Source organism: Schistocerca americana, chromosome 4 (assembly GCF_021461395.2).
Source record: "Schistocerca americana isolate TAMUIC-IGC-003095 chromosome 4, iqSchAmer2.1, whole genome shotgun sequence".
Classification (NCBI taxonomy): domain Eukaryota; kingdom Metazoa; phylum Arthropoda; class Insecta; order Orthoptera; family Acrididae; genus Schistocerca; species Schistocerca americana.
Genome location: NC_060122.1, coordinates 483307841 through 483335833, shown reverse-complemented (window position 1 = coordinate 483335833; position 27993 = coordinate 483307841). Strand labels below are relative to the sequence as shown.

General features: G+C 44.7%; 1 protein-coding gene across 1 annotated transcript in view; it reads left to right on the top strand.

Moving 5' to 3' along the window:
• The window catches only part of LOC124613568 (inhibitory POU protein-like), a 470716-nt gene that overhangs the window by 417765 nt on the left and 24958 nt on the right, over window positions 1-27993 (top strand). Inside the window, exon 4 of the mRNA XM_047142283.1 lies at window positions 11996-12175. Coding sequence (XP_046998239.1) covers window positions 11996-12175 — 180 coding nt within the window. The remainder of the gene's footprint in view (window positions 1-11995; window positions 12176-27993) is intronic.

The window sequence follows — 27993 nt, the reverse complement described above, 5'->3', positions numbered from 1 at the left end:
GCGTTTCTCTGAAACTTCCTCTACAGTAGGTCCCGACTTCGAGTGTCGGTCCGGCACACAGTTTTAATCTGCCAGGAAGTTTCATATCAGCGCACACTCCGCTGCAGAGTGAAAATCTCATTCTCGATGCATTTCCCTGCTTGTAGATGCCATCGTGACGATGAAAAAGGAACTGCATATAAGGGTGGACATGGTCTCCAAAGATATATGCATACTTGTATTGATCCGTTGCGCCTTCCTGAATGACGAGATCACCCAGGGAATGCCCGATCTGGACCCACCCGACGACTGTTTCTGGGTGTTTGCTTTCAGAGGTTTCACGCCGAAGGAGCATAAATTCAAATGGTTCAAATGGCTCTAAGCACTATGGGACTTAACGTCTGTCATCAGTTCCCTAGACTTAGAACTACTTAAATCTAAGGACATCACACACATCCATGCCTGAGGCAGGATTCGAACCTGCGACCGTAGCAGCAGCACGGTTCCAGACTGAAGCGCCTAGAACTGCTCGGCCACAGCGGCCGGCGAAGGAGCGTGAAATGTAATTCATCTGAGAAGGCCAACTTTCGTCACTCAGTGGACGTCCATTTGCGATACTGATGTGCAAATTTCAGCCTTCGTCAGAGATGGACAGCAGTAAGCAGGGGTGCACGAACCGAGTTACCTGCTACTGAGGACCATCCGCAGTAACGCTCGGTCTTTGAGGACCCCTTTAGTTCAACTGGGCGGTCAGTTGCTCAACAGTTCCACCTCTATTCGCCCGTACACATCTACCCAGCCGTCGTTCACCACTGACATCTATGACCGTGGAGTACCACAGTTTCCTTGGCGCTGGTTTTGTATAACGCCATGTCACCACGCATGGTCTACTACGCTGGCAAGCTATCACTTTACAAAAACTTGGCTATTTAGGAAATGCTTCCATCCTTGTGCCGAAAACTAATGATCAGCCCTTTGGGCTTCACATAAATCGGTCCGTTCCCGCATTATAACAACGAGTGCACTGTTTTCCGCGTCCTGCAGACACACTTTATATACCCTTCACTGCTAGTGCTGCCACCTATCGTTTTTGAGTGGTCACTACACTTTGATGTTGAACATAGACGATGATGTCTACAGTGTGACAGACCGTGTAGCTTGCAAACTACATGCAACTATTGGTTAGGATTTTCGTCCTGGTGTAGCTAACTTGACCTGAAGTATGCACAGGAAATGAAAGATAGTTTCTTAACTTACACGTCACAAGACCAGGGGATTTCGATAAATGTAATTTGAAAGTATCCACTGTAATGGCCGCAGGACCACAATAATTTTCAAGTAAGAGATTTCCTTGCGGAATACAAACATTCCACTCAAACGGAATCTTGCAGCTGAAGGGCATTTTTCGCTATATTCAGTGTCGTATAACCTGTAAAAATATCTGTATATAAAATTTTATGCGTTCTTTCTGTGTACTCTATCTACTGGTCTACCGATCAGGTGTGCTGTAATTCTCCATCATGTGGCTTTTATATCTTTTATTTCTTCAAGTGTATAGTTCTCCAGAAACATCCCCGTTTGTTTTACAGAAAATGGTTCAAATGGCTCTGAGCACTAAGGGACTTAACTTCTGAGGTCATCAGTCCCCTAGAACTTAGAACTACTTAAACCTAACTATCCTAAGGACATCACACAAATCCATACCCGAGGCAGGATTCGAACCTGCGACCGTAGCGGTCGCGCAGTTCGAGACTGTAGCGCTTAGAACCGCTCGGCCATCCCGACGGCGTTTGTTTTTATGTCTGAGAAGTTGTACAGCTCTTATGGCGACTGATCTTTGTGAGAGTGTGGTAGATCTGCATGCGCCGCAGCAAAGCATGCGTTGAGACTGGCGGTCGTCAGTTTGAACTATTACTATGAGCTATATTGTTCTTATGCGATGTATGCTTTGTATGTTCATAACACAGTAAAACTGCACTCCCGATCTTAACATAATCGGTTGTGGACCCAACATCACCAGTTTCAATTTCATCCAAAAGGTATGAGGTACCCTGTATGTTAGTGTACTTCGATCAGCTGCTACGAAGTTTACCCCGTTGGTGCTAGTTCCTTCAAAATTTTCATCCCGGCATGAGAACACTTTTCTCAAAATGAACCAAATCATCTGGAAGATATTTGCCATTTATTGAGATGATAATCACAATATACTGGTTTCGAGTCGTCGTTGCTCATCCTAAGTGGTAATGTTATTGTTGTGTTCGTCAGCCCAGTGACTGGTTTGATGTAGCACTCCACACTAATCTAGGCTGCGCAAGCCTCTTTATATTTAAATAACTGCTACAGCCTGAATCCATTTCAACCTGGTTTCCCTGTACAATTTTTTACTCAGCTCACTTCCCTCTGTTACTAACGTGTGGATTCTGTCTTTTACAACAGTACGAAGTCTTGTTTGGACCAGACCTACTACAATTTTTTAAAGCATCTTCAGTGGTCAGTTCCTTAACTTGTGCATTAATGCCAGGCGTTCTAATACACACAGATGAACGCCCGTGTATAGAAGAAAACACGGAAATAACAGGAACGAAAAATATCAATAACTGAGGGTGCTTTAAATAAAGAGAAAGCGTCAGGTCCAAATAATACTTTGGTGTATATAGCAGCATAAAACGAAATAATCCCATGTTATTTGGAATATCGTTAAATGCAGAAAGCTTAACTTTAAAATTCAATACGACAGGTAATCACGCACCTCAAAGCTTGATCAGTGTTTACTATAATAGGCGGAAAACCCCATCTGTAGCTGAAAATGTAACTTTACCAACAATAAATATTTAGTACTACTTTTTGTCTGCGTATTTCTGCCATTATTGCATCTCATATTATCACTACCACTAGAATTACTGATTTTTTTCACTTATAAACTCCCGTACTTTTGATATTCCGAAAGCACGAACATTTCACGACGAGAAGACGGAATGAGTTTAGTTCTCAATTTCCTGAAAATATACATTTACCATATGTACGTCACGTGTTAGGTATAGGTTCCATTTCCCCATGCAAGGAGCGACTTTCAAGTCATATTTGCCAAGGGCTGCCGGCGAATAACACGCACTGCGTATGCGAGTCGCAGTGCAGAAAGAGAGAGGGGGGCGGGGGCGATGTGGGAGGTAGAGAGAGACAGAGAAAGACGGAGGAGAAGAGACAACGCAGCGTATAAACGGCAAAAGGAGGACGACAAATGTCGGGGAAAACATGCGGACAAAACAGGAGACTCTGCGGGGACTGTTTCCCTGCAGGAGGCGGCCTAAAAGAAGGAGAGTCGGGCTCATAAATATTTTACCAGCAAACTTAGTAGTTTTGCCGGAGGGGAGCGAGGGCGCTGCGTCAAGTGGACGCCCTGCCCCCTTCCCCCGCCCCCTCCCCCCTCCCGCAACCCCATTCCCCTCCTAACCCCCTCCCCATTTATTGCGTCCCTGCGGTCGCGCTGCGCCGGGCGCACGCTGTAAATGCAGCCCCACGCAATCCGCCAGCGGCTCGCGAAATTCGCTGTTTCGCAGACCAGCTTCACTCTTTTTTCCTGAAGAGCATCGACGGTGTCGAAACGTTCCGAAACAACATGGTACGCGGTGGCGCAACAGTTTCTGTCACTATATGTTGTACGTATATACTCTATTAGTTACTACACTGTACATGGCCGGGAGTACTTCGTGCCAGTACTTGTGATTTTGTGTCCTATCCCATGTCGGGGTATTGACCGAGGCAAAAATGAAGGGAATGGTGCAGAACAACAATGAATTTGGGGTAATACAGAGAAGAAACACATGGATTAGTAATAAATAAATAAATATCTGTTGTAATATTAACTATCAGACAGAACAAAAAAGGAAAAATAAGGCTGGAAGATACACAGCTGGAAACAGATCACTACAAATATCTTAGGTGCATCGTGTAAGCTTTTTATGCAATTTATCTATACATGTTTTTTTTTTTTAATTCTCTTCTCGCTTAGCGTGTGTTTTAGATATTGTATTCAACTCCTGAACAAAACTGACTCCTTGTTGGTCCTTTGTTACGCATGTGAATAGTGTCGTGAAACACTACTTAAATCTTAATGAAATGCTGAATTTGAAATAATGAAAACAAGTCTAATTTAATGCAAAAAAAAACAACTACATCCTCAGAGAAAATTATTTTATTGACACTCGATGCTGAAGTACATTATAAAAGTTGCGTAATATGAAGTGCAGTACCTGACTTGCATTATCCACAAAATAAAATATTGCTAAACACGATAGAAAATAACTGTTTCAGACAACCTACACTGTTTACTGTAGAATAATCTGTTTACTTAGCACAACTCCTGGATATTCTGACTACGTACTGTTTACCCAAAAGAATTCAAAGTAGGGTCTGCCCTGAAATAAAAGTAACTTACTTCTCACCCAGCGTGCTGTTTTATGGCTGGTGTACTGCACTTCTGGAAAGTAAATTGGAATCAGTAAACGCAGCAGTTAAACAAAAATGATCTACTCTAAATTTTTCTTTGCTCTTCAGAAATAGTTCTCGTGTCTGCGTGTGGCGTACGGCCCAATCCGCACACAACAAAACATTTTAAAATTCCCTACGAATGATGGAGGTGGGTTTTACTTTATAAAAAATCTTTGTTGAGAAAATAACTCTGATTATTGTCAAAAAAGACTGTACAACCTAAGAACACTCTAACAATTACGGATCTCTCTCATCACAAAAATTACAAACATTTAAACCAGTTGCGTAATTACGATGTATACAAGTACAACGTCTGATCTATACAGGAATATACGTAATGGATGTATGAGTACAGGTCGTAGATGCATGGTTGACGACATATGGAAGTTTGGATCTGGCCGTGAGTCATGCACGGATAGCCAAATGGTAAGGCAAGGAATCTGAGTTCGACTCCTGGTTCGGCACAAACTTTCATTGTCGTCATTCCATTCTTCAGCTGATGATAGTCCTTATTCGTAATTGAGATTTCATTTGGCTAGCTGCGTAATTTGTGCCACAATGAAAACAAAGGTATCAAATTTACGCAAATTATGAATATTATTACTTATCTAAGGGACAGAGATTTCCTTCAATTGATTGTTCTGACTAATAAACATTTCATTTTTGCAGGCCCATGGGTTACCCTAAAATATTCCACCAAAAATCTTCTCCATCAATACAGCCAATAACATAGTTTTATGAACAAGTTTTCATCGTCATAATAAAGTATTCTAGATAGTTTCAGATTCACAAATATCAGATCTTCTTCTCTAAAACTCAACTGCTTGCTACTATAATAATAATAATGTCGTGTGACGAGGGCCGCTCGCCTGGTGCAAGTCTTTCGATTTGACGCCACTTCGGCGACTTGCGCGTCGATGGGGATGAAATGATGATGATTAAAACACAACACCCAGTCCCTGAGCGGAGAATCGAACCCGGGCCCTTTGGATTGACAGTGTGTCGCGCTGACCACTCAGCTACCGGGGGCGGACTGCTTGCTACTATGCCTGTAATAATAATGTCTCAGCGCTGCACAATTGGCTGGCGACCGAGCGCACCACAGAGTATATTAAACACAGAGTCGAGGATCTTATCCACTACTAGTGCAGCTCGCTCATGTATCCTTATCCCAGTTCAGTAAAGTTGAATTATTTACTATGGCAAAAATCATACTAAAACCATACAATCACTTCAAGCAGTAACAGGAATCAGCCTGAGATCAATAAATGAATTAAAAAGCAATCACTTCAAGCGGTAACATGATTCAGCCTGAGATCAATAAATGAATTAAAACATCATCTCAGTTCTGCAATCAAGTTTGGAATATCCTCTGGAAAGAGCAAACAAACTAAACTCCTCCCGAACTGGCCATAAAGGCCCAACGGTACTGACCGGCTGCCGTGTCATCCTCAGATCACCAACCAAAACATATCTTATCACCTAGTAAAACATGGCGTAGAAAACGGGACAACAACTAAACAGAGCGATAGCAAACTGTAGGTCACAGAAACGAAGCTCTTACCAACCACGGCACAGAAAAATAGGAAGGCTACGATAAAAAATGAAGAAATAAGGGAAGGAGTATACATCCTTACGAAAAAATGACAAGGACTCGTTTGAGGTGATTTGCCCATGTTAAACGAATGGACGAGGGCTACATTCAGACGTGATTGGTAGAAGATCGGCAGAAAGACTAAGGAAGATGGCTGCAGAGTGCTAGGTTATTGTGGCTTTTTTCGCAGCTCGTTTGTGGCAAATGGATTGTCGTATCATGCTATAACTAACCTCTCCTGTAACAGTTCAATAACCTTCAGATCAGTTGATTAGTCCTATCATGTGATGACATTCCAAATTTTACATACCTCTTCCGTGTTTTCCTACAAAAAATTGAACAGATTATTTAATCAAGCTTGTTCACCGTAGATAGGATATCTTACAAAACAAACAATAACAAAATTACAGAGACAATTAAAACTATCTATTGTTATGATTTTTTTCCCTTATATAACGAAATTGTGGGCATATCTATTCATATCTTTAGTGTGGCAACCCAGTCTTGTCATGAGATTCACCCATTTCGTGAGCAACGTTAACATCCACAGCTGCTATCTCTGAAGTTTGTGTTTTCGAGTTAAAGACGTAATTTAGAGAGCTTTTTCTCTATACAGGTATTCTATGGCGTTGATGAGGTTTTGTCGAGTATCTGTCACTATGGATAATTGTAGTAGATTGCAAATGATCACAGTTTAAGAGAAATGGCGACTATTAACTATAGAGAAATGGTATCAAAGGATGAAAATAAAGTCCAGTCACAGAGCGAATCATGTATAGCACGTAACAGATATCGTGAAGCTAGACAACATGAATCTAACAACAAGCGAACTGAGAATACAACGCAGGCTTCCGTTGCGTGTCTTACAACTTACATCAGAGGCAAAAGATCACGAAATAATATTCATTTATGTCATCAACAGAACTTAACTTCCTCGGTAGATATAATTATTCCAAAAAGAACAGGTTTGATTACAACGCTATTATTTTCGATTAACGATCTCAATAGCGAACGGAGCCAGGAATAAGCGTTTCATGATTTTTTAATGTTTCCGGTTTCAGGCTGAATACGCTGACTTACTGTTTTGTTCTCGGCCTTTCGAGATCCTTTTTTCGTGACAGACCACGCTAAAGAGGTTATTTAGAAGCACTTGTACACGGCATACATCTGCGGAGAAATCTTTTTCGATAAATGAACTTTGCTCTTAAGTTTAGTGTCTTATCCGCGATTGTGAATTTTGTCTCTGTTCTACTTCCTTGCAAGTATTTGACTAGCTCATATAGAGTTCTTAAATAAAGAATACAAACTGTTGTCATAATAATTATCTGTATACAAGATATAAGAAAAATTTTGCTGTGTAGCCCATTGCAACATTCCGGCTGAAAGAAGGCTAGTACGACAATATCCTGATGTATGTCTAATGCAAAGACGCTTTTGCATTTTATGGTTTCCAAACTTAAATTTGATTTTAGAGCTTGGCGGAAATGTATACGAATGTGTAAAAGCGTATACGCTGCAAACAAAGCTGTATGATGCAGTGGTTAAAACGCGGGATGTGTAATGCGGTAGCTAAAATCCACGATTTCTCTGCACCTTTTAAGCAAACACTGGCATGACTTGTTTGGGAACGAAACAGCCGACTTCCTTCTCGACCTTTCTCAATTGCTGTCTTCTGCTGCTTGTTCAAAGGCTTCGTTATTGACGGAAAGATAAACCTTAATTTTCCTTCCATACTTTGTAGTGTTCAAAATGAGAAATCCATTGCATTGTTTAGTAAGTCAAGAGAAACAAGCGTAGCTGAGAAGAGAAGAATGAAGCACAAGGGTACATACCCAGTAGAGAATGTCGAGTTTACTCTACAGTGTTTCCGACGACGCCGAAGTACATCTCTTCTTCACCTAAGTTTGAAACTTGGTATTCCCACTCGACTTCCCACGATTTTATCCAGCCCACATTCCGGTAGTACTCATACAAAATTCACCTACACCGCGAAACCACTGCGAGTAATAGGACGAAACCACGAGCTCCTAAATAATGTACTAAGGGGGACAGATGCCAATGTAACCTCATATATTTCAGTCGGATTCTCCTGTGAACGGATGCAATGGTCGCCACGGTTGTCGCATTTGGGGTCGGAGTAACCAAACAAGATGTCCGGAATTTTCCGTTATTCATCCTAAATGCGCTTGTAGTGAGCGCTTAATTGTAAGAACAATAGGTTTTTAATTTAAAGAAAAACCGGCACATACTCCAGCTGTTCCTGTACTAACAAATTAAAGTACTTTACAGCTTCATTGTTTCCCAACAGAACAGTCTGCTAACTCATCCAATTTGTGTATTTAACTCCGTAACACCAGATCTCACATTGCAGTTTTTTGTGGAACCACGTGTAGGTCGGTGACTGCTAGATGTAACTTAATACAAGCGATTAGATTTCGGTATATACATTTAACTTGGCGTATACTGTGGCAACTGCAAGGGTTTGGAATATATTTGCTTTTATTGACATCCGCACAACGACGCCACTGTTTGTGATGTTGCCAACAGGTACGGGACCAACGAGGATGGGTTCGCATGTTCTTCTTGGATGAGAGCAGATTCAGTCTGAGTCAAGGTTCTGGACGTGCCCTCACATGGCGACAGCTGGGAACACAAAACGCATCCAGGAACATTGTCAAACGTGGCCGCTTTGGTGGTCCAGGTGTTCTGGCGTGTAGAGGCACAATGTTGCATGGGCGTACTAACCCCCGGGTATGCGAACACAGTGTTCTTACCGGTCAACGTATTGTGACAATATGCTCCTTTCTCCTCTGCATCTCTTCAGAGGTGAATTTAGCCATGATATCATCTTAGGGATGACAATGCACCTCACGGATCGAACACCATAGGTGGAGGAGTTCTTGGAATTAGAGGATATTCGGCAAATTTACTGGCCTGCCTACTCCCCCGACTTAAATCTGCCGACGATCACGTGTGGGATATGTTGTGGAGATGTATTCCAATATGTCCACAAGCATCAAAGACCACCCACAGTTGCCAGTGACGCTGGTGGTGGAATGGAGCGACCTACCGCAAGACCTCCATACTCATCTGCTGGCCACCATGAGAGGACGTTGCAGAAGAAGCATTTCCGTCCGTGATCACACATCCCATTAAGAATCACGTCCCGCTCTTTGCATTTTCGAGGGGACCATTATAAATCAGAAAAACTTCAGTGTACTTTCTGTCTTTGAATAAAAGAACCATTTCTGTTCGTCTCTTTGCGTATTTCTTTCATTTACCTTCTGTACCATACCGTTGTTGTTCTTTGTGTGTATCGTCCAAGTTTTACCGAGTCATGCCATTTGACAGTGACACATCATGCGGAAGTTAATTTCGTCCTTAAGTTTTGGCCACCAGTGTATAAATATACAGGTGTCCCAAATGAAACCAACAAACGGGAATTTTTCAAGGTTGCGTTTATTTTACCACAAAACAGTATAAAAAGGTGTTAATAAAGTAGAAATAATCTAAAGAATACAGAACATAGACAACTGCAACATTCATAACGGTAGACGTTTTTCCAACTTAACGGATTTGCACACACATTCCGGTAACTGGTTAATGTGCTCAGTGTCGCCACCTCTGGTAGCAATATACACCTGACAACGACGGTGTTTACTGTGAATGTTGTCATAAATCTCATGTTGACGGAATAAGGCCCATTCTTCCTGCAGAGCTGCTCACAAGTCTTGGAGAGTAACGGGGAAGGCGAACTCTAGTTTGCGGTTTATTGGTAGAATCCTGAAGCGATGCAGTCCTTCAACAAAGGAAATTGCTTACGATACTTTAGTTCGTCCAGTCTTATTGTTCGTCTGTATGGGACCCTTACCAGTTGGGTCTGATTCAAGAGACTGAGAAGTTGCAAAGAAGAGAGGCAAGATTCGTGACTAGTACGTTTAGCCATGGCGAGAGCGTTACAAATCTTATAGAAAGTTTGAAGTGGGACACACTTTCAGATAGACGACGCGCTAAACGGAAGGGGCTGCTCACTAAATTCCGAAATCCGATCTTCGCCGAGGATGTAGAGCACATATTATTGCCACCAACTTTCAAATCGCGAAATGATCACCATTCAAAAATAAGGGATATTAGAGCTCTTACTGAGACGTTCAAACAGTCGTTTTTCCCTCACGCGATCCGCGATTGGAGCAGAGGGGGGGGGGGGGGGGGGGGGGAATATATGACGTTGGCATGAATTGTGCTCTCCACCATACACCACATGGTGGCTAGCGGAGTATATATGTAGACGTAAAGTGGCTGATGGATGCTGACGTGATACAGCCCCTCTCCCTAGTGCATACCAGACATGCTCCAGGGAGTCAAATCGGGTGAGGGAGCAGGCTACGCCACGAGTGCAATATTTTCCGTTTCCAAGAAAACATCATCCACCCATGTTCTATGAGGTCGAGCATTATCGTCAATCTGTACGAAGTGTGAGCTCACAGCACCTCGTAACATACACGCACAAGATCCCAAGATCAGGTCACGATATCTGACAGCAGTTAAACCTTGCTGATTCACCCTTACAATTTCATGAAGAGGTGTTCGAGTGGTCGACATAATCCCTGCCGTTAGAGCTCCTCCTCGACATCGGTCTCTTTCCACAATGTTTGGGTACCGAAATCGTATTCCCTCCAGGTGTCAAACCGCCGAGAATCGCTCTCCAGACCAAATCGGGACTCATCAGTGAAAAGAACATTGGCCCACTCTTCGATCGTCCTGGTGGCATGTTGACGACTCCACTCTAGACGTTCCCTTCTGTGAAGACGCGCATACGGAAGGTCTCTGACATTAAAGACCACTCTTCCAAAGCCTCCTGTACACTGATTCGATACATCACGTCTAGTGGATGCTGCGAGGTCAGAAGTCAGTTGCTGTGCAATACTAAGGCGGTGCCGTCGTGCCCTTAAAGCCAAATAACGGTCCTCTCATTCTGATGTCACACGTGTTCAGCTATGGCCTGGTACTCGGGACAGAGCTTCGGTCCATCAGGCCACCTAGGTTTGTGAGTGTCCTGCTTCAATTCTTCGTATGGCTCTCCAATACAGAGAGTCTGGTAGGCGCCTTCTCTACATCTACATCTACATCTACATCCATACTCCGCAAGCCACCTGACGATGTGTGGCGGAGGGTACCTGGAGTACCTCTACCGGTTCTCCCTTCTATTCCAGTCTTGTATTGTTCGTGGAAAGAAAGATTGTCGGTATGCCTTTGTGTGGGCTCTAATCTCTCTTATTTTATCCTCATGGTCTGTTCGCGAGATACTGCTTGAATCCTCGGAGAAGGTATGTTCTCGAAGCTTCAACAAAAGCCCATACCGAGCTACTGAGCGTCTCTCTTGCAGAGTCTTCCACCGGAGTTTATCTATCATCTCCGTAATGCTTTCGCGATTACTAAACGATCCTGTAACAAAGCGCGCTGCTCTCCATTGGATCTTCTCTATCTCTTCTATCAACCCTGTCTGGCACGGATCCCACACCGGATTACGTGGACAATCACAGGCAATTGGTGGCAGTAGGTACAGGTGTGTACTGCCACGAAAAGTGATCTTCCAACATGACAACACTCGTCCCCATGCCTCTGTGCCATACTGCTCCATCTATCTACATAGCGATTGTGGATGTGACACTAGACGGCAAATACCCGTTTGGTAGGTGCCCTGACGTCATCGTCGGCGTGTTTGCTCGTTGACCTCGACGCCATCTTCCGCGCAGAACACGGTCATACGGACATCTGTTGACATTTTGTATGATTATGTCGTTAACTAGACACAGGACGGGGAAATAGCAGTTTGTTGCTTTAATTTTGGACATCAGTGTATGCAGGCCTGTGTTGCTAACAAGTGAGAGATGACATGTGAGCTGACGGTGTGCGCGTGTTTCGGTGTTGCAGGGCGACCTGTTCAGCGGGCTGAACGACGGCCTGCTGAGCCGCGCGGAGGCGCTGGCGGCGGTGGACATGGGCAAGCACCAGGCGAGCGCCACGCCGGGGCTGCCGCAGCTCAAGCACGACGTCATGTACCACCACGGCATGCCCGCGCCGCACCCCGCGCCAGGCGCCCGGCCGCACCAGGTAGCCCACCACAGGCCAAGTCGCCACCCTGACAACGTCTCCAAGCATTAACAACACAGAACTCATTGCAAATCCACTTAACCTGCAAATAACCTCCCACCCTTCCAAATTCTCAGTGTAATATGAAGGGCGTCCCGTGTTGATTTACACTTTATTTTGTGCGTTGGTCTGACCGTAGGTGGCAGGACAGGCACTAGAAGTGTAATCGCTGCACAGTAAAACCCACGTCAGCAACTGTCATTACGTGAGCGGACAACTCGAAGTGTGACCATCGAAGAGGGCCCTGGACGACGTGGTTTCTATGAATGGAAAGTGTAAACTCTGTGGGTAGTCACAGGCGACTGGTGCCAATATGTATAGGTGTGTACTACCACGAAAAGTGGTCTTCCAATATGACAACACTCGTCCCCATGACTCTGTCCTAACAGGCCGCGGAAGACCCAACGCCACCGACCGACCATCGTGACATCGTCAGCCGATAGGTCTCACTGGATGAGGATATGGAGGGGCATAAGATCAACACACCCCTCTCCCGGGAGTTGTCAGTTTTCGTGACCACAGCCGCTACTTCTCAATCAAGTACCTTCTCAAGCTGCCTCGCAAAAGTTGAGGGCACCCCGCTTATCAGCATCGCTCGGCATAACCGGACGATCACCTATCCAAGTGCTATGATTATAAATAATCCTCCTCGATTGCAAATACAAACCGGATGTTGACCTAGGTTTCGGCGCGAATAACCACGCCTTCTTCGGAACACACTAAAACTACAAACTGCCTAAAGAGCCATAGTCCAACATTAATACAGAACACTCAAAAGGGCAAAAGACTCTCATAAAAGTGCTGGCCAAGCCCAAGAGCATTTACCTTCGGTGATCTGACTTGATCCAGTGTTACAGCTGCGGCAATTCAGTCGGCTCTCGTCCCCATACGAGTTGGCAAAACACGGTTGCCATCGCTGAAATAGTATTTGAGGTACTGTCACGCCATCTGTATTCTCCTGACTTGCGAATTCGGGGATATGAAGAAACCTCTGCGCGGACATCTCTTCGCAGACTTCCAGGAACTGCGAGTAGCTGTCCGGTAGTGCGTGCGACAGACTCCAGAGGGGTTCGAGGAGGGTCTACATAACTTAAAAGAGCTAAGTGAGGAGAATACGGTGAGTGTGACAGTATCTGGAACCCCATTTCAGTGATGGTAGCCATGGTGTTTCGACTCGTATGGGGACGAGCACTTTCCGTAGTGCTGCGCTCTCTCCAAACACCAATAGGCTGCGAATATTCGCAGTGTTCACACCCTCCTTTCATAGAAACGACGGTGTGCAGCGTCGTTCCTGACCATCACACTCCATATTGCCCGCTCACGTTAAGACATCAGTCTGGAAAATGGGCTGTACTGTGCAGGGGTTACACTTCTACTGAGTATCCTGCAGCCTATGGTCAGACCGAAGTACTGCATAGCTGCAACTGCAACGATGAGTCAAATGGTGCACCGTGAACTATGGGAAACAGTGAAGTGTGAAGCAATATGGTGCGTCCCTTGTACTTGTAGCTAATCCGACACTATTCTTTACTGCTCTCTTCTTTTTCTTTTGATTTATTTGGCCTTTAGTATTTAGGAAGCTAAAACGAATTTAACTGTCATACAGTACAAAACACATATTAGTGACATAATATGAGAACATACAAATACATTGATTCATTGATCATCTTGTGAACGTTGCAGTTCTTCCTATTTCGTGCTTGCTAAGAAAATTGGAAAGGAATTCCACCTTATGTATGACACCTCTGCAGTTTTGTTTCCATTCAGATGTGTTTCAGTACTTCTTGTGCTATCTTCAGTGGGTTTATCTGTTTGATTTTCTTCTATAAAGCGTTATTATCATGATACATAATGGGTCCGGTCGGAGATTCATAGTAAACAGAAAAACAAAATAACGTTTTGCTGGTTACAGATGACAAGCTGCAGATTGCGTAGTAGATTTAGAGCTACTAGCATAAACATCGGTAGCTTCATGTGAGGTATGTAAACAAAGGCATACATCCACTTTATTTCCAAATGTACTGCAAAACTAAGAAATTTAGGTATATCGTAGATAAACAACATAGAATGCTTCAACACAGTGATACATGCCTCAGTTGTGTATGTATCCTAAACAATGTAAATTATTTGACAATAATCGCACATTTTACACATGTAAATATTTTTATCAAAAATTTCTTTAAAAATAACATCTAACAACAATTTTGCAAAAGGAAAATACACAAATAAACCTACTGAAGATAGCACAAAACATTCTGGAACGCGTCTGTGTGAAAACAAAATTACAAAAAAGTCTTGCATAAGGCGGAATTCCTCTCCAAATTGATTGAGTGATTGACATATAGGTAAAATGCTGAACAACAGGTTTTCTTAATTTAAAGGGAAGGAAAGAGGGACAACACAACAATGTTAACGACTAATAATGCTTTCGCAGCACAAATATAAATGAAAAGTGAAAATGTCAAACATTCTAAGTGCCAAATCACACATTTGTCTGGAGAATCAAAAAAAGAAAGTAGAACGTATTTTCATACCACAGAAATATGTTGTTAACCACGTCACTGAAAACTGTAATGCGGCAAATTAGAAGATAAATAATCTATTAAAACCGTTCTAAGTGCCATACCCTGGAACTGATTGATTCTAAGTGCCAATAAGAACGTTTTTCTTTCAGGTACCATTAATACTGAGGCACTGCGTTTTATTTGCGATAGCACAAGTTCAGAAATACAGCAGTAATATTTTAATTAGTAGGACTTATGTCAACAAATACATTTTCTCATAACTTTTAAATCTTTTACTCGACAGTAACAAAATGAAATTTAGGGCAACATCTCTCAACTTTCACTTCTGTTTCTTACAACTACCTGAGCTATTGACGGAGAAATGACAACATCCTCCACAGGTTCTTCTCTTTTGCAACGGATAAACGTCGCTGGTCTTTCAGATGAAGTACCGTATGTCCATACAGCAGCCATGTTTTTTCTTCTTTAGAATACGTAGATTTTTTTGTTCTTCTGTTTCAGAGTACCAATTTTAATAGCTATTTGGTCCATGCCTTTTTGGGTTCAGTGCCACACTCGAAATCTACCATTAGCTCTTACTGACTGAAATTGGGGCTCATCTGACCATGCCAGAGTTTTCCAATAGTCTAAAGCCCAACCTCGGGTAGCCCAGACAACGTATGTAAAGTGCTACAAGATGTTTGAAATTCTGTAAAAATAGGAGTAACTTACACGTAAAGGCAAGTAATATGCAATATGTACATGAGCCAAAATGGAACAATAACATTCGAAGACGAAGAACGATGTGCTCAGATTAAATAGGATGGAAGACAGGGATGCAGTCTTTCGCCCGTATTGTTCAATCTACATATCGAAGAAACAATGGCAGAATTAAAAGGAAGGTTAAAAAGAGGGACTCAATTCAGGGTGAAAGGATATCGATGATAAGATTAATTGATGACATTTGTATCCTGAATGAAAGTGAAGAAGAATTGCATCTGCTGTTGAATGGGACGATCAGCCTAATGAGTAACAGAATATGGACTGAGTGTAAATCTAAGAAAGACGACAGAACGAGTAATAAGACGTAGCAGAAATAAGAACACAGAGGAACTTAACGTCCAAATTGGTAATCACAATGTAGAAGAAGTTAAGGAATTCTGCTACCTTGGAAAGAAATTAACCAATGACGAACGGAGTAAGGAGGACATCAAAATCAGACTTGCATAGACAAAGAGAACGTTCCTGGTAAAAAGAAGTCCGCTGGTATCAAACATAGTCCTTAATTCGAGATCGAAATTTCTGAGAATGCACATTTAGGGCAAGGGATTGTGCGTAATTGAATCGAGGACGTGGGAAAATCGGAGCATAAGACAATGGTAACATCTGAGACGTGGTGTTACGGAAGAATGTTGAAAATTAGCTGTGCTGATAATGGGAGGACTGCGGATGCAGAATCGGCGAAGAGAGGAACGTATGGAAAGCACTGACAAGAGGAAGGGACAGGATGACAGGAAAAATGTTATTTCTTGACGCAATAATTTACCAACAGCCTTATGTTTATGTATACAGAAATTGATTTGGTGAACTTCTAATGTGGTACCAGTTTCGGCATTACACTGATGCCGTCTTCAGGCCCCACACGTCATAGTCGTAAAATCGCTATACATGGAAGCAGCCATATAACTGGATGCGTGAATCAAATCGTTATGCAACTGCTCTTGGTAGCCAGGCGACGCAGATTGCTCAAGTACATGCCAGCCGTTGTCCCATGGTCCATAATGGATCAACGAAGATGGTAAATTGTTAAGGGGGGTAGGACGTCAAACGGGCCGACTTGGAGCAGGAGAGGCACCACAGGACATTTTAATTTCCACTGTCTGTACTTTTACAAGTAAATTCATAAAACTTTGTCAGAATGACCAGGAAGGATTATAACACACGTAGAAGCGGAAGTTCAAACACATAACAAAATAATTTTTTTTTACATGTGAAATTTCATCATTTTTTCACTTACTATTGGCTGCATTTGTTGCTATAGGTACACTTTTCTTCATAAGTAAGAGAGACTGTTCGATGAATTTTGCACAGCATACAAATCATACTTACAGGTGTCTGAACCTCTAGAACCTATTTCATTTATGAAAAAATTAATGAGTTGTTACGTTCTAAACATTATGTTTAGAAAAAAATCAAATTTTGTAGTTAATTATCTCAATTTATACCACAGTTTTTAATAGATTTGGAAATTTCTAGAGTGTCATACACCTGTAAGTACGGTTTGTATACTGTGCAAAATTCATCAAAGAATCTCTCTTACTTGTGAAGAAAAATGTACCTATAGCAAAAAATGCAGCCAACAGTAAGTGGAAAAAGGATGAAATTTCATATCTTAAAAAAAAATTATTTTGTTATGTTTTTGCACTTCCAATGCTATGAGTGTGAATCCTGAATCCTTCCTGGCCATGCTGACAAAGTTTTATGAATTTATTTGTAAAAGTATAGACAGTAGAAAATAAAGTGTCCTGTGGTGCCTCTCCTGCTTCAAGTCGACCCGTTTGACGTCCTACCTCTCTTAAGTCATCAGGTAATAACAGGTAATAACCTCCATGCTATTAAAAAAGGGGTGTGCAACCATTTAGCGTATCTGGGGGACAATGAGAGAGGACAAGTACTTTTGGGTGGCACACTAAGAATAACCACTGCTGGAAAAAAAGGAGAGGGCGGGAGCTTCGCAGTAAAAGTATTCAGTTTATTACAAGCTTACGTAAACATTTTTTTTTCCACCGATCGTATGATAGATGCTCACTTCTTACAAGGGAACCTCCCCATCGCAACCTCCTCAGATTTAGTTATAAGTTGGCACAGTGGATAGGCCGTGAAAAACTGAACACAGATCAATAGAGAAAACAGGAAGAAATAAGAAAATATACAAACTGAGTAGTCCATGGGCAACATAGGCAACATCAAAGACGATGTGAGCACAGGAGCGCCGTGGTCCCGTGGTTAGCATGAGCAGCAGCTGAACGAGAGGTCCTTGGTTCAAGTCTTCCCTCGAGTGAAAAGTTTAATTTTATATTTTCAGACAATTATCAGAGTTCAGGCACTCACACATTATCAACTTCGCTCCACAAAATTCCAGGACATGTTCAGATTTGCTTGGACATATGCAGGATTTGACGGTCTACACACGGAAAAGTTTGAAAACGCTAAAAACATATGTTTTAACAGAGCACAGAGAAAACTGTGCGACTGTGAAACTGTTGCATTCATTTGTTGCCTTTTATGGGACACTCTTATGTTTTCATCACTTTTTTGGAAGTGATTATCACATCCACAAGAAAACTTAAATCGGGCAAGGTAGAAGAATCTTTTTACTCATTCGTCAAGTGTGCAAGTTGGTGGGTCGACAGCATATTCTTGTCATGCGACGGACATGCCGTCACCAGTGTCGTATAGAATATATCAGACGTGTTTTCCTGTGGAGGAATCGGTTGACCTATGACCTTGCGATCAAATGTTTCCGGTTCGCATTGGAGAGGCACGTCCTTTCGTCTACTAATCGCACGGCTTTGCGGTGCGGCCGCAAAACACAGACACTAAACTTATCACAGTGAACAGAGACGTCAATGAACGAACGGACAGATCATAACTTTGCAAAAATAAAATATGTAAACTATTCGCTCGAGGGAATACTTGAACCACGGACCTCTCGTTCGACAGCTGCTCACGCTAACCACGGGTCCACGGCGCTCCTGTACGCAGATTATCCTTGATGTTGGCTATGTTGCCCATGGACTACTCAGTTTGTATATTTTACTAATTTTTTCATAGTTCCACACGACTTCTTCCTGTTTTCTCGATTGATCTGTATTCAGTTTTTCAAGGCCTATCCACTGTGCCAAATTAAAACTAAATCTGAGGGGGGTGCGATGGGGAGGTTCCCTTGTTAGGTCGCTTTGGTACTTGATTTGGCCCGCATGTGGCCCGCGTGTTAGACACCCCTGTACTAATGGATGCTCCAGAGGGTAAAAACCGCAGAGGAGGACAGAGACTGGAATACATCCAACGTATAATTGAGGACGATAGGGTGCAAGAGCATGCTACTGTGAGCTAAAGAGGTTGACACAGGAGTGGAGAGGAATTCACGGCGGGCCACGTTAAACCAAAAAGAAGTAAAAAAAAAAAAAAAAAAAGAAGGCTCAAATTCTGATCTGATGTGAACTGCCGCAAGAGACAGGGAATTAATGCGTAGGAGAGAGTCGTGTAGCAGAATCCAATCAGATAATGGACGCTCGGATATCGATGGGGCCGTGCGGCGGGCGAGACACTCGGCCAGTGTGGCGTGTAGTTAGGCTCTCGATGAGACGCTGCCGGTCATTTACGAGTGCGGACCGCAGCGGGGATGACGGACAAACAGCTCATTCCGGCGGCGGCGGGCGGCGCGCGCGGCTGCGACACGCGCAGCAAGTGTCCGGCGGCGGGGGCAGCCCGGGGGACGCGCGAGGCCGGACCGGACCGCATGATTCAGCGCCGCGCCGGCGCTCCCAGCGGCCGCATAGCTCATCGTTAGCGCGCCGCCCCCGGCCGGCGCCGCGGCACAATTTAGTGCGCCTAAATGGGAACCGAGGACGGCCCGCCACGGCGCCGCGCCGCGTTACGCTTCATTTGTCGCCCGGCTGACAAGCGGCCGGCCCGCCTAAATAAATCCGCTCCGCTCTGCCCTGCTGCGCCGCGCTCCACACTGCGGGTTCCCTCTCAAACGCCACGTCGGCCCGACCGCGCGCCGCCAGCAGTCTCTCTTAACGGCAAAAAAGTTACGTCCACAACGGCTTCGGTCAGAGGCCGGCGCACGGGCTGATTTACGGCGAGTGGCTGAAATAATGTTGAGATCCGCAATGTCGGGGGAAACTTTTGAGCGTGGGCACGTTCGCGTAGGCACGACCTTTCGCAGGTCCTATAAGCGACGGGGCAGAAAGAGTAACGTTTCCGGACGTTAATATCGTCGAAAGCACCAGTGGTCACGGCCATGATTATGATATGTAGATCCCTAGGCCGAGCCCATGATGTATTCCCTACCACTTAAGGTTTAGTTACAACTGCTGTGTTCACCAAATCCTTAAGGCACCAAACATACACCACTGGCCATTAAAATTGCTACACCACGAAGATGACATGCTACAGACGCGAAATTTAACCGACAAGAAGAAGATGCTGTGATATGCAAATGATTAATTTTTCAGAGCATTCTCACAAGGTTGGCGCCGATGGCGACACTTCAAACGTGCTGACATGAGGAAAGTTTCCAAACGATTTCTCATACGCAAACAGCACTTCACCGGCGTTGCCTGGTGAAACGTTGTTGTGATGCCTCGTGTAAGGAGGAGAAATGCGTACCATCACGTTTCCGACTTTCATAAAGGTCGGATTGTAGGCTATCGCGATTGCGGTTTTCGTATCGCGACATTGCTGCTCGCGTTGGTCGAGATCCCGTGACTGTTAGCAGAATATGGAATCGGTGGCTTCAGGAGGGTAACACGGAACGCCGTGCTGGATCCCAACAGCCTCGTATCACTAGCAGTCGAGATGACAGGCATCTTATCCGCATGGCTGTAACGGATCGTACAGCCACGCAACGATCCCTGAGTCAACAGATGGGGACGTTTGCAAGACAACAGCCATCTGCACGAACAGTTCCACGACGTTTGCAGCAGCATGGACTATCAGCCTGGAGACCATCGCTGCATCACAGACAGGAGCGCCTGCGATGGTGTACTCAACGACGAACCTGGTTGATCGAATAGCAAAGCGGTTTTGTTTTTCGGATGAATCAGGTTCTGTTTACAGCATCATGATAGTCACATCCGTGTTTGGTGATATCGCGGTGAGCGCATATTGGAAGCGTGTAATCGTCATCGCCATACTGGCGTATCACCCTGCGTGATGGTTTGGGGTGCCATTGGTTACACGTCTCGCTAACCTCTTGTTCGCACTGGCGACACTTTGAACAGTGGACGTTACATTTCAGATGTGTTACGACCCGTGGCTCTACCCTCCATTCGATCCCTGCGAAACCCTACATTTCAGCAGGATAATGTACGACCGCATGTTGTAGGTCCTGTACGGGCCTTTCTGGATACAGAAAATGTTCGACTGCTCCCATGCCAGCACATTCTCCAGATCTCTCACCAACTGAAAACGTCTGGTCAATGGTGGGCGAGCAACCGGCTCGTCACAATACGCCAGTTACTACTCTTGATGAACTGTGGTATCGTGTTGAAGCTGCATGGTCAGCTGTACCTGTACTCGCCATCCAAGCTCTGTTTGACCCAATGCCCAGGCGTATCAAGGCCGTTTTTACGGCCAGAGGTGGTTGTTCTGGGTACTGATTTCTCATGATTTATGCACCCAAATTGCATGAAAATGTAATCACATGTCAGTTCTAGTATAGTATATTTGTCCTATGAATACCCGTTCATCATCTGGATTTCTTCTTGGTGTAGCAATTTTAATGGCCAGGAGTGTAGATCCCTAGGCCGAACCCATGCTGCATTCTCTACCACGAAAGGTTTTGTTACAACTGCTGTGTTCAGCAAATGCTTTAGGCACCAAAGATATAAATGAGGCAGGGAAAGAACACACTACCTCCGAAAGTACGAATGGGGTTCAATAAGGAATACAACACATTTATTATCTGAAACCAAATTGGATTTCTCTTCCACACCAAATTTTTTCCCACTCTTTTCGCTACAAAACCTTATTTTTCAACACAATCTCCGTTAAATGCGACGGCCTTACGCCATCTTTCTGGGAGGGTCGATACGCCACCATGGTATCACTCCACCCGTCGACGTGGCAGCCAAGACGTTCCTACATCCTTAACCTCCCCATCGCCCACGTACTGCTTCCTGTGGAGCGCGTCCTACATTGGGTCAATCAGATCGAACTCGTAAGGTGCGGGGTCCAGTCTGTAGGATGGATAAGGAAGAAGAGTCAACGAAGTTTTGTGAGCTCCTCTCGAATGGGCAGACGTGTGTGAAGCCTTGTGCTGTCGTGGAGAAAGAGAAGATCGTTTGCATTTTTGTGGCGACGAACACGATGAACCTTCAGTTTCCCGATGGTAGCACAATACACTTTAGACTTGACTGAGGCATCATGAGGTAGGAAATGAAATAGAATAACCTCTTCAGAGTCTCCAAAAGACCCACGCCGCGAGTTTACGTGATGAGGATGTGGCTATGAACTTTTTCTTCGGAGATAGGTGGTGTGCCGCCACTACATGTATTGCCGTTCTGTGTCCGGTTCAAAGTGATGGATGAATTTTTGATCACCTACGATAATGTTCAATATACAATCCTGGAAATGGAAAAAAGAACACATTGACACCGGTGTGTCAGACCCACCATACTTGCTCCGGACACTGAGAGAGGGCTGTACAAGCAATGATCACACGCACGGCACAGGGGACACACCAGGAACCGCGGTGTTGGCCGTCGAATGGCGCTAGCTGCGCAGCATTTGTGCACCGCCGCCGTCAGTGTCAGCCAGTTTGCCGTGGCATACGGAGCTCCATCGCAGTCTTTAACACTGGTAGCATGCCGCGACAGCGTGGACGTGAACCGTATGTGCAGTTGACGGACTTTGAGCGAGGGCGTATAGTGGGCGTGCGGGAGGCCGGGTGGACGTACCGCCGAATTGCTCAACACGTGGGGCGTGAGGTCTCCACAGTACATCGATGTTGTCGCCAGTGGTCGGCGGAAGGTGCAGGTGCCCGTCGACCTGGGACCGGACCGCAGCGACGCACGGATGCACGCCAAGATCGTAGGATCCTACGCAGTGCCGTAGGGGACCGCACCGCCACTTCCCAGCAAATTAGGGACACTGTTGCTCCTGGGGTATCGGCGAGGACCATTCGCAACCGTCTCCATGAAGCTGGGCTACGGTCCCGCACACCGTTAGGCCGTCTTCCGCTCACGCCCCAACATCGTGCAGCCCACCTCCGGTGGCGTCGCGACAGGCGTGAATGGAGGGACGAATGGAGACGTGTCGTCTTCAGCGATGAGAGTCGCTTCTGCCTTGGTGGCAATGATGATCGTATGCGTGTTTGGCGCCGTGCAGGTGAGCGCCACAATCAGGACTGCATACGACCGAGGCACACAGGGCCAACACTCGGCATCATGGTGTGGGGAGCAATCTCCTACACTGGCCGTACACCACTGGTGATCGTCGAGGGGACACTGAATAGTGCACGGTACATCCAAACCGTCATCGAACCCATCGTTCTTCCATTCCTAGACCGGCAAGGGAACTTGATGTTCCAACAGGACAATGCACTTCCGCATGTATCCCGTGCCACCCAACGTGTTCTAGAAGGTGTAAGTCAACTACCCTGGCCAGCAAGATCTCCGGATCTGTCCCCCATTGAGCATGTTTGGGACTGGATGAAGCGTCGTCTCACGCGGTCTGCACGTCCAGCACGAACGCTGGTCCAACTGAGGCACCAGGTGGAAATGGCATGGCAAGCCGTTCCACAGGACTACATCCAGCATCTCTACGATCGTCTCCATGGGAGAATAGCAGCCTGCATTGCTGCGAAAGGTGGATATACACTGTACTAGTGCCGACATTGTGCATGCTCTGTTACCTGTGTCTATGTGCCTGTGGTTCTGTCAGTGTGATCATGTGATGTATCTGACCCCAGGAATGTGGCAACAAAGTTTCCCCTTCCTGGGACAATGAATTCACGGTGTTCTTATTTCAATTTCCAGGAGTGTATATTGCCTCTACTAGCGTCTCAACGTGGAAACAACTCTGCGCAGATGGTCCTTTGCTCTTTATGTTCTTCTGTTAGGCGGCTATGAAACCCATTGGAAAAACATCTTTCAGTAACCTTAGTGCTCGCCCGGCTAGCCGCGCGGTCTAACGCGCTGCTTCCCGAGCGGGAAGGAGTGCCGGTCCCCGGCACGAATCCGCCCGGCGGATTAGTGTCGAGGTCCGGTGTGTCGGCCAGCCCATGGATGGTTTTTAGGTGGTTATCCATCTGCCTCGGCGACTGCGGGCTGGTTCCTGTTATTCCACTTCAGTTACACTATGTCCTCGGGGAAGATCATTTTGGATTCTATAGAAATATTGGAACATGTGAGGCAATACTGCCTTACGATTTATCTTAGAAGATAACGAAAGGCCGACCTACGTTTCTAGCATTTGTAGACTTAGAGAAAGCTTTTGACAATGTTGACTGGAATACTCGCTTTCAAATTCTGAAGGTGGCATGGGTAAAATACAGGGAGCGAAAGGCTATTTACAATTTGTACAGAAACGAGATGGCAGTTATAAGAGTCGAGGGGCATGAAAGGGAAGCAGTGGTTGGGAAAGGAGTGAGACAGGGTTGTAGCCTATCCCCGATGTTATTCAAGGAAGTCGTTTCTGAAAGTATTTGCATGGAGTATAGCCATGTATGGAAGTGAAACATGGACAATAAATAGTATAGACAAGAAGAGAATAGGAGCATTCGAAATGTAGTGCTACAGAAGAATACTGGAGATTAGATGGGTAGATCACATAACTAGGTATTGAATAGAATTGGGGAGAAGAGAAATTTGTGGCACAACCTGACTAGAAGAAGGGATCGGTTGGTAGGACACGTTTTGAGGCATCAAGGGATCACCAATTTAGTATTGGAGGGCAGCGTGGAGGGTAAAAATCGTAGATGGAGACCAAGAGATGAATATAGTAAGCAGATTCAGAAGGATGTAGGTTGCAGTAGGTACTGGGAGATGAAGCTTGCACAGGATAGCGTAGCAAACCAGTCTGTGGACTGAAGACCCCATCAACAACAACATACACTATGTCAGTCCACGTACGCGTACACCATCATTACTCTACCACGCAAACATTTGGGGTACACTCGTCTGCTATGAGTCATTCCCAGGGGAGATCCACTGGGGGCCGAACCGCACAATAATCCTGGGTTCGGTGTGGGGCGGCGGTTAGGTGAGTGGACTGCTGTGACCTGTTGTGGGGTTGTGAACCACTGAGGGCTACGGCGGGACGAAGCCTCTCCGTCGTTTCTATTTCCCTGGTTCAATACACACACACAAATATACACACCCTAACTAGTGGACGAGTGTATCAGCACTACCAACAGATACGTGTAGTTGTGCAGCGATTGTAATCTGTCGATCACCCCTAATGGGAATGCCAGCACGTTCCAAAATGCAGGACTCACAGCTGTGTTTGTGGCCGGCCGGCTTGTGGGAGATCGGACAGATTTCTGCGATCTTGTTCCGATGGTCACAGACGTCTCTCCCAACAACTCGCCGTGCTTTTGTGCCCTCTCAAGACTCCGCAGACATTCTGCAATTGCGACGCTCTGGCTTTTGCGTCAAATGAAATTCTATGGCAGCACCATGCCTCGAAGTCACCTCAATTCCAGACGCTATTTTGAAGGCTACGTATAGCGCCTTCACATATCAGGACTTCATGAAACAATAGATCTGAAGTGGGTATATTCCACAATGTCCCATAGCAAATTCTGCATTTTTTCAAACGAAACGGGCTGAGGAAAAAAGTACTTCATTGCTTACTGAACGTCCCTCGCAGTCGCTATTATGACGTGGGTCGCTTTCACGCAACTGCTACGAAGCCTCGTCACAGTGAAAAGGGATTTAGGCTAAATGCGGCTGAAATATTGTAACACATATTAGCAACAATTTACAACCATCTGTTAATGTAAAGTATACGTTATTTGAGCTGAGTGTGAAGAGGATACGTGGCAGCGTAAAGGGTGTACCATAAAGAACGAAACTTTTGAAATGTCCAACACTTAAATTCTAGTAAGGCGGCAAAATTTTCATCAGTTTCCTTCGTGATTAAGAATGGCGGAAAACCGTGCAGTCGTAAGGAAAACTTATTACAAACGGGGCGAATGTACTGCAGAGACTGTTCACGACCTCCATGAAATGTTTGCTCAACCTAATGTACCGAATAAGTCGACTGTGATGAGACTGATTGATAATTTTGAATTCCGGTTCTGTTGTGGACATTGAACCCTGGGAGCGTCCTAGTGCTAATCTTGCGAAACATATCGTCATCGTGAATGAAAATGTATATTCTCTGAGGTTCACGATGATAAGATATCCCCAGAACCAGCGTGCAACGAATTCTCAAACAGGATCTGCAACTTTGGGCCTATAAGATCCAACTGACACAAGGACTGAAGCCGAACGATCACGGAAAGCGCCGAGAATTTGCCCACTGAGTGCTTGCGGAACAACGAGCGGACAATAATTTCAAATGGCTCAAATGGCTCTGAGCACTATGGGGCTTAACATCTGAGTTCATCAGTCCCCTAGAACCTAGAACTACTTAAACCTAACTAACCTAAGGACATCACACACATCCATGCCCGAGGCAGGATTCGAACCTGCGACCGTAGCGGTGGCACGGTTTCAGGCAGTAGCGCCTAGAACTGCTCGGCCACCCCGGCCGGCTCAATAATTTCATCAAGAAAATTCTATTCACTGACGAGGCGCACTTTCTGTAGAGTGGCCTCGCAAAGAAGCAAGATTGCGGGATTTGAGGCACAGAAGATCAGCGAGTAGTTATGGAGAATGAGTGTGTGGTGTGCAGTTTGAACTGAGGGCGTAACTGGGCCATACTTGTGCGAAAATGAGGCCGGAAACTCATTAACAGTGGACGGCTAACGCTACTGCAGTATACAAAGACAATTTTTTCTGGTCTGCACTGTAATGTGTGAATGCTAATGAAGTTAGATTTTATTAAAGATGATACAACTTGTAACAGATCGATTGCCGCAATAGATTTGTTATGAGAGAGGTTTTCTGGCAGGGTGGATTCCCACAACACTGATTTGAATTAGCCATCAGGATCCTATGGTTTGAAGCCATGTGATTTCTATGCGTGGTGGTATCTGAAATCTCGAAGTACGCTAGCAAATCACTGTCACTGTCACTTCCAGAGTGCAAGGCCGAGATAAAATGTGTAATTTCAAAACTGGATGTATAAGAAATTTTTTTTCGAAAGAACGAGTGTATGCCTGTGTAGTCATGGTAGGCATTTGAGTAATATCAAATTCCTAACATAGTCGCAGGTGGCGTACATACACTGTAATGATATGTGAATTACTTAATTTCATACATGAATTTGCTTGTTATTATGTACTAAAAAGTAGCTTTCTGTATGTTCACTTACACTAATTTATCTTTGAATACTGGTCAAGTCCTGACTCGAGTGAACAACGACTAACATAAGTAATGGAATATCCAGTTGGGCTGTTCTGCGTGTCGCGTTTCGGTAAGTCTTGATGATGTGTTTAGTCATGGTGTTTATTCTGTCGAACTAACTGTTGATACACTCTGACGAATGGAGCCGTGAGCCCGCTCATATCCGCCTCCGGCGGAGTGATATCCACTTGGGGTCTACTTGCGTAACATAGTCCATATTGTGTGCGCCGTCTGTGGCATCTAACCATCGGCTACTACTAAATCAGCAACATAGCGATAATGTTGCTCCTGTGAAAGGATTTTAATTTGAACATGATATTGAGTAGAATGATTAAGATATCGGATTATTTTCGTTTCTCTAAAGATTTCTATCGAAAAGAAGCAGTAGCAGAACAAACGAGAATCGAACCAAGATTCTATTGGTAATCAAGTAACCTGTAATTGCGTACAAAGGAACGGTCGCCAGCCTAATTAGGCAAAACTATACCCAGTACTAGCATGGTTCATAAAGAATCCTAACTATTTGCGTTGACTTTACTTCATATTGAACTTCTGTTTTGCAGATAAGATACAAGACAGAAGCACAATTTAGCAAGTAATGTACCAGTGATTTAACTTGAACTACACGTGAGGAGTATTCATGAGTTGCCCCTGCAACTACTGAAAAGGCTGCTGCCCCTCTTCAGGAACCACACGTTTTTCTCTCCTCTCAACAGATACCTTTCCGTTGCGGTTGTACCTACGGTGCGGCTATCTGTATCGCTGAGGCACGCAAGCCTCCCCACCAATGACGAGGTCCATGGTTCATATTACCACTTACGGAATCTTCATTCTACTTTCACTTTGATTATTTGTGAGAAAATCCTCATTAAACGACGTATAGACTCTTCTCTATACGGAAACAGATATCGTTTGAATCTCACCCTCATTGTGCCTTTGACTTTGACATACGTGAACTTTTCTTAGCTCTCTGACATCAAAACCTTCTGGGTTTGATGGAGTGTATTCGGAGTTCCTTAAAGCTGAATGC